Below are 7,833 nucleotides of genomic sequence, written 5' to 3'. Positions count from 1 at the left end.
CTGGTATTGCAGCTATCAAACGGGTCAGGCAATTTGTTCCCCCAGCAACATTGCATCTTATCTACAAAGCCTTGATTCAGCCGCATTTCGACTATTGCAATGTTGTTTGGGGAAGTTGTGGCATAAAACTAGCAGACAAACTTCAAAAACTGCAAAATCGTGCAGCGCGAGCTCTAACTTTGCATCGCAGCTTTTTCAAAATTTAAACTGGAAAAATCTTAGTACTCAGCGTGATATCCAAAAAGCCTTAACGGTTTTAAAATCCCTTAATGGCCTTGCTCCTGAGTACATAAGTTCGAAATTTACTGCTCGATCTAATACCACTTCATATACATGTTTCGAGATTCTGTAAATGAATTAACTATTCCACAGCCACGCACAAATTATCTCCGAAATAGTTTTCGCTACAGTGGTGCTGTTCTGTGGAATAGTTCTCCTGAAACGTTAAGGCAAGCAAAATCCCTACGTAATTTTAAATCACTTTTGCACAGTTATTATAATGTCAAGTAAGGCACGGCATTCCTGGAAAACAGGCTTTTTTTTCGTATATACTTAACTGAATAATTTTAATACTGTATTTAGCGGACTGACCCAATGAATGTAATTAAGGTTTTCAAATTTTTTATAATATTTCATGCCTGATGAATTTGTAACACCATGCATAAATAAAGATTACCTTACCTTAATCAAATCAGAATAACCTGAATCGCTTTTCCTCTCAACACAAAATTAAGGTGCATACTGTAAAAATCACAGAAAAAATTATAAACTGAAAAAAAAATTATCATTATGTGCCTTCAAAGAGACCAACTGTGGATCCCCGCAATGCCTCATTTATGCAATCAAATAGATATTGCCTTTAAGGCTTATCTGCTGGCAAGATACTGCAAAACTTTTTCAGTACATAGTCACCATATCGAATGGGAAAGTCCATTCGCAACTTCGCTGCCGTTTTCTCCACAGGGATTAGAGTCTTGTCCAGAGGAATTGGTGAAATCATGCAGTCAAAGCCTGGCTCATAAAACATGGCAACTGAAAGCCGGTGCTCAGTTGGGGAAACTTTCACCCTGTGCGGTCCCGCTCTGAGTGCACCACTTGTCCAGATTTCCATCATGTCTCCCAAATTGACAACAAATGAGCCTGGAATTGGGGGTACTTCAATCCACACTCCGTCTTTGGTCTCTACCTGGAGTCCGCCTACGTCATCTTGAAGGAGGATGGTTAACATGCCATAGTCAGTGTGCCTCCCCGCTCCCCATATCTCATGGCCATCCTTTGAAGAAGGGTTCGGTGGGTAGTGGAACATTGCCAGTTGAGCAAAGGGATCGTCGGTGAATTCTTTGATGAAGAAATCTCTTTCAAGACCTGCAAAAAAATAAGATGACGAAAGATGGTTTTAGAACTTTTGAAAATAAACGATAGATGAGGTTCTTTCTAGTATCCGTGGTTCAGTGAAACCTGTGTTAAGTACAGTCCCAGCCTCTGCTGTTGAAGTAGAGGTGCATTTAATATGGTTGGAAAAGTTTGGGGAATACTGAGGCTTCTAAAAATGCTATATTCTGCTTCCTTAATATTGGTTAAGAGTGATAACCACGGTTCAGGCATGCATCTGCAGCTCTGAAAAAACCCTCTGATGTTTTTTCGCCGAGACCCTTCACTGTCATGGAAAGGAAAGAATCGCTTCTATCCCTTAACTTGAGGTTGAACACAGTAACGTGCGATAATTTTTACGATCACCAAACTTTGCGAAAAATATTGGCAAACCCCTGGAGGAAAAGGAGAAAGATTTAAACCCTAAGGATAATACATTGCTTGATGCTTTTTACTGTCACAGAAGTTCGCACTGGACTCATGCATTATGATGCTATTGAAGGGTGAGCCTATTTCACAACATGCATCATGCCTGTTGGCTCCATTGTGATACGAACAGCCAACCATCTCTTGTGAGGAACCCTTTGGCGAATGCCTCAAGACGGGATTGTATACATATTATTTCTGATCACTGGTGTTATTTTGGTTATTGGTGCAACCTGGTTTCGGCCTATGCAATCGGGCTGTCTTTAGCGACAATTCCACTTAAGCCTAATAGACATTGAGAATAGCGGTTTATAGGGATGTTCAGATCGGTTCATACCTAAACTCAGTGCAATGCAGCTTAACAGCTTTGAGGCTAATTCTTGTGTTCTTCTGAAGTATTCCTCTATAACTGCACGAAACTCGGGAACATATTCAGCTTTAGGCCATGGATTTAAGCCACAGAAAATCTTTTCCTTTTTCTCTTCGGGTAAATTCTTAAAATCTCGAAAATAGTAAATTCCCTCTTTCCACTCTGTGCAATTGTACTCTATGCTTCGCTCCTCCTGTTTCCTAAAATATCCGCGGAAACCATCTCTTCGATGAATTTCTTCCTTCTTCTCAGCTGAAAGGCTGAAAAATTTCCACAACTTCTCCAAAACTTTAGCTTGAAGATCTCCTGGTATTCCGTGGTTGACGACGTAGAAAAATCCGAAATCCAGACAAGCTTTCCCAACAGCTGTTGTTTCTTCCAACGTTGGTGTTCTGTTTGCAAGACTAGATAAATCAATAATGGGAATTGCCATGATGATGAAAGGCTCTGGCAAAATTTACAAATCGTAAACTTTTGGAGGTTTTTGGGAAATGCGTGCAGGGGAGTGAAAAACTGGGTATATTTATATATGCACCATGGTTCAATATTAAATTCATATCTCTGGTATTACATATGTCAACAATACAGGTTCTCATCAGGTTTTGAAGAAACTGGGGACGAGGAAGTTAATACAGGCTTCCATGGTCACCTCACGTAGTTTTGCGGTTGCGTTGCAATATTAGAGCTTCAAGTTATATTTTCTGCATCTTTGCTGTTACAAGCGTGCCGTCTTGAAAGTTAACAAGATTAGCTGTTTTCATAAATTAATGGATCAGTTGTTCTCAGGAATGGCTGATTTTTTATTAGACTCAAGTTTTCCATCACGACTTGTTTAAGATTTTGTACAGCTGGGTGGTATGTAGAACAACTTCACCCTTATAAGAGCCGACGAAGGTCTTGAAGCAAAGTTCACCGGTCACTGACAAAGGCTTTCCTTCATATTTTTTTCGGATAACCGCCTGCTTCGAGGCGTAGCTTGAATTTCGCTAGGCAATTTTCAAATTTTGGTCTAGTTGGAAGAGTTTGTTCTAAAGAGTTTTATAGACCTTTACACGGCTTTGGCTTTGATAAAAACCCTTTTTGCTCCTGGAGCAAAAGTATCGTTCGGCTTGAAGTAATATAAGTTTTTATGCCGCGGGTTAGATTCTTTTATGAATCTTTTTCGTTTAAATGCTCTATCAAGGACAGCCATTTCAGTCCTCTTCTATTTCTACCTTATACGTATTTAGAGTGTTTGAGTTGCAACGTGTTAGTTTAATTCTACTTTATTTACCGCGAGGAGGCTTGTCAGCTAAATTTTGCGGTATTGTACTGTCAAGAATAGTGATGTTCTGAAACACAATATGAAAGTCTTTGTGTTATTTTTACTACAGTTTGCTTAGATACAACATTATGCACTGATATCTTTTAAGCTAATAAAACTTCAATGAACATAATACTGATGATATTACAACATCGACCACCTGTAAGTACAAAATTCAAAGAAAAAGTTTTTCTCTAAAAAATTTTTAGGTATTTTACACGCTGACGCTGAGCGCTGATAAACTACTTGTCCAAGAGAGGTGTCCATCCTCTCTTTAGCAATTTGCAAAATATGTTGTGGAGACACAAGTGAAGTTAGATTATGTAAAGACTTTAAATGAAGATGGCGTTGTGCTTTTGTCGGTTTGAGATATCACTTTCACTTTACCCACTCAAGTACGTCCACAAGAGGAGAAGAACCTCATCATAGCTAGATTTTGTTATGACATTACATGACTTTAGACACACTAACAAGCATTTCAGTTAACTGAGATTTTAGATGCCACCCCAAACTGTGCCGCAATAATCAAAATATGGCTAAATGAGCGCGTCGTGAATCATTTTAGCTGTATCCAATGATAGACTTGAAGTCTTTTTAGGGCACTAGTGCGAGCGGAACTTATTTTAGGTAGGATATCTTAGAAATTTCTTCCACGTCTTTTCGGGTCAAATTGTCACCTATAAAAACACCAAATGTTTAGCCTTCTTAACTTGGCTGATATTTTTTCCCCACAGTTTCAATATGATTCGCTGACTGCTTTTCAGCAGTAGTCTTTGGCGAGAGCCAATCAACATAAATTCAGTTTTAGCCGTGAATATTTAGACTTAACGTCTTTGCCGTGGGCCACAGGTTTAATTTCTTCAGTAGTTCATTGTTCATCTCCCTTTCCAGGACATTTACATGTAAGTCAGTGGGAGCCAAGGCAATATTAGTTTCATGCACATACATTCTGGAGACAGTTTCCTTTTTTATAAAATTTTGGAAGTTGCTGATGTATTTGAGAAAAAGTGAGGGACCAACGAAAGAACCCTGAGGAACTCTCTATGTGATTTGTTTCGCATGTGATAAGCAGCCGTTGATCTTGCAATTTTGGCTGCGATTGTTTAAGAGTTCCCATTAATACCAGACATAGAAAGCTTTTGCTAAAGAATATTTGATGGTCGATGATATTTTGTAGGTCAATACAGATGACACCATTATTTTTACTGACGAAGAGCTAGCAAAGTTGTTACTGTACTATGTAGGCATGGAAATCTGGGCTAATGGTTGCCCAGTAGATCGAGACTCTCGTTAAAGTTTTCATAAACTTTTTCGCAGATCACTTTTTGAAATGTTTTGGCATTTTCGAATACGAGAAAGAGGAGATATTGGCCTATAGCCGTTGACAGCTGACCTTACACCATTCTTGAAGATCGGTGTTACCTTAGCTTATTTCCATTCACATGGAAGGGTTCCAGCATGTGCTGTATTGCTAAATATATGGGTAACAAAATATCAGTTGCTAATTTCAGAACGTTCCAACGTATATTGTTATCTAATCCAGTTGAAATCTTAACATAAACATTTTTTGAACAATTGACTCACCTCATTGACTCTTGTATTTCGTAAAGAAAAAGCTGTATTGGAAGGTGTAAGATGTCACAAGATGGAATGTTGAATGCTAAATTTAGACCTATGTTAGTAAATTGAACTTTGAAAACTTCAGCAATGGGCCCTTTGTATCTTTACAGTCACTAGGAGCGGTTCGGCTGCAGTAACATATTACAAAAACACCTTGCTGGGACGAAAATGATGCTGAGGGACCTCGAAACGAAAGAAAATTAGAATTTTAGGTGAGGTTATCCCTTTGTTTTTCTTATGTCAATGTGTCATTAGCGTCCCAGCAAGATGACCGTTTAGCTGCAAAGGGCCCATTTGGGGCGAAGAAATCAATGTTCTACTGTTAATTTTTGTCGACTTAGATCTTTTCTGTTGATTTGAGGCTCATGCATTTATTTATTTCTAAGCTTTTAGAGAATCATTCGTGTTGCCGTCGAAATTGCCCGGTATATATAATATTTGTTCCTCGCATTTTTCACTACTTTGTTGAATTATTCTATTTGTTTCTTGCTTGTTTACATTCGTTCAGAGTAACTGGATCTTTAGTCAATGTGGCATTCTTTGTTTTCATTTTACGTAGTAAATCTGAAGAAGTTCAAGGGACCTTTTTTCTGTTCATTCTTCTCTTTTTTTAAAGGTGCTTATTTGTCAATTGCGGTCATAGGTATATTTTCCCATGAGCTCCACAACAGTCACCTTGCCTGGAAAACACAGAAATGTAACTCCAGTCTATCTACTTTAAACCCGTCAAACAACAACAACAATAGCAACAATAACAACGACTTTGTTAAACGTATAAGAAAATAAAAACACACACACACACTTGCCCACATTTAGCAAAAACTCTGGGTCGCGGCAAGCAGTGTGGAGACTGCAGCACATAGAGATTAGATTGTTACATTTTATATAAGTGTTTTTCATCACTGAAACACACGAAAATATAAAAAAAGAGATGTTGCAAACAAGAAATTTTTTACAGTGAAGTTCTGTCATAGTTTACCTATTTTCTATTAATGAGCTACCACCAGAAAGAGTGCAATTAATTTTTCTGGCCAAGTATGCCAGACAGTGATTACTGAGACCAAGGTGTTTTAAAACTCCCGAGTCAATCACATTTAAAAAAAATTGCGATTCACCAGCCAATTAAAGTTTGGGAACTGTTGGCTACTCTGCTGGGTAGATGTAACTGACGCAATCCATAAATATCATCTCATATCAAAGAAAACAGAAATGTTGTAGTCTACGGTGGATGAGTTCCTGATATAATCCCAGAGAAGTTGCGATTAAGATGCCCAAGCAGAAAAAGCTCCATATTTTCCTCATCAATTTTATCACTAAAATTATCGAAAGAATTAAATGCTTCCGGAGAGGTCTTTGGTGGCCTGCACCATGTACCAGTTCAGTGAAAAATGGCATGGCTTCGAGTAGATCGGGGGTTAGCAATTTCAACGGTTGATATATAGATTTTGCCAAGGCCAAAAACAAAGCTCTAGTGTGATCTTTTAAGAAAACTAACGGCCACTTTTTTCCGTCCCCAAGGTGGGCGTTGTGGAGAGGTTCGACTGTAATTCAGGGTACGCCATAAACAAGGAGCAAACTGAATTCCTCCTGAAAAACTGGACCTGAGCCTGCGATCATTCAAAAACCAATAACTGATCAGCGGAAAACTTTAAAAATCCCCTGACCCCACCTGAGCACGTGACAAGGTCACGTGACACTGGTCAGCGGATACTCCATTTTGACAGCTTTGAATTGACCATAATCTGGATGTCCAATGTCAAGTTAAACACAGACTTTATATGCCTTGGACTCCAAGCTAGTAAGTGTGACATTTCACATCCGCTAAACTGTAGGGGCGGACGTACGGACGGACGCGTACGATTTTGTCACAACCAAAATTTCTTGAGTGCATAGATAACCAAATACTAGAAATACGTGAATCGCAGAACTTCGCACAGCAGAGGCTGAATGCCAGAAGAAGGAAGAACGGTAACCAATAAGGAAAAGAAAATATATGAAAATAAATGAACTGATAAAACAAAACAACAGTAACAACCAAAGAAGGGAAGGAAAAAAAAGAAATTAAAAAAACGATTTACATGTTCCAGAGTCGAACCCAGCATATCCTGCGAGGAGGGTCATTTCATCACCACTTCGCTACGAGAGGATATTCATCCAATTTGTAAAAAAATATTTTATTTACAGCCTTTCCTGTGGCACTTCTGCCAGCGAGCGCCGTTAAAAGCTGATATGATCGATTCTTGTTAAACACGAATTCAAATAAATATTTCAGGAAATTAAAAATAACGGGCCTTTTGACGGTAAAAAACCGTGCTTAACCATTCAAAGAACTTATGCCCAACAAAGCCGATACAACTCGACTGCGGAGTAGGACTCAAAACACATGTTTTCTTACCTCGATATGCTCTCTTATTTTGAAACTAGTGGTCCAAATCGCCTCCATTTTTTTCTTAGAGGTACCGCTACATTGACCACTAAAACGGCCGCCAAAACTACTGGGTCAGGTTTGTGGCAATTTTGTTTGTCAGCTGTTTTTTTTGCTAGGCAACTGCGGATACTAAACCAATAGAAATATACGATGTTTATGACCAAAGCAAGATCACACTCCGCTAAGCGATCCCCGTGGGAGAGTCACGCGCGATGCGAATTCCGACAAAATTGTAAACCTCGCTTAGCGAGGAATTACCCTTGGTGCTGCGCTAAGAATATTTCAATCGCATCAGCTGGGATAAGGTCCGTGCGG

At 39.0% G+C, this 7,833-nt stretch overlaps 1 protein-coding gene across 1 annotated transcript; it reads right to left on the bottom strand.

Annotated features, from left to right (window-relative positions):
* Positions 1 to 649: 649 nt before the first annotated feature.
* Positions 650 to 4,418, bottom strand: LOC140949033 (uncharacterized). Its single transcript, XM_073398286.1, has 4 exons — positions 4,371 to 4,418; positions 3,441 to 3,498; positions 2,135 to 2,614; positions 650 to 1,365 (listed from the first exon to the last, which is right to left on the bottom strand). The coding sequence occupies exons 1-4, from the start codon at positions 4,416 to 4,418 to the stop codon at positions 860 to 862; spliced, it is 1,092 nt and encodes a 363-aa protein (XP_073254387.1). The 3' UTR covers positions 650 to 859.
* Between the last annotated feature and the right edge of the window lie 3,415 nt (positions 4,419 to 7,833).

The sequence above is a fragment of the Porites lutea genome, chromosome 9 (genome assembly GCF_958299795.1).
Source record: "Porites lutea chromosome 9, jaPorLute2.1, whole genome shotgun sequence".
NCBI lineage: Eukaryota > Metazoa > Cnidaria > Anthozoa > Scleractinia > Poritidae > Porites > Porites lutea.
Note: the sequence above shows the minus strand (reverse complement) of the source record. Positions and strands in the feature narration are given on the sequence as shown.

Excerpts from the sequence above, each read along its gene's own strand:
- LOC140949033 (XM_073398286.1), bottom strand. The coding sequence starts at position 4,418 with ATGTATGTGCATGAAACTAATATTGCCTTGGCTCCCACTGACTTACAT. Across the intron at positions 2,615-3,440 it reads AGCTGACAAGCCTCCTCGCG|AGCCTTTCATCATCATGGCA; the intron begins GTAAATAAAGTA and ends AAATTTTGCCAG. Across the intron at positions 1,366-2,134 it reads CTGCATTGCACTGAGTTTAG|GTCTTGAAAGAGATTTCTTC; the intron begins GTATGAACCGAT and ends ATTTTTTTGCAG.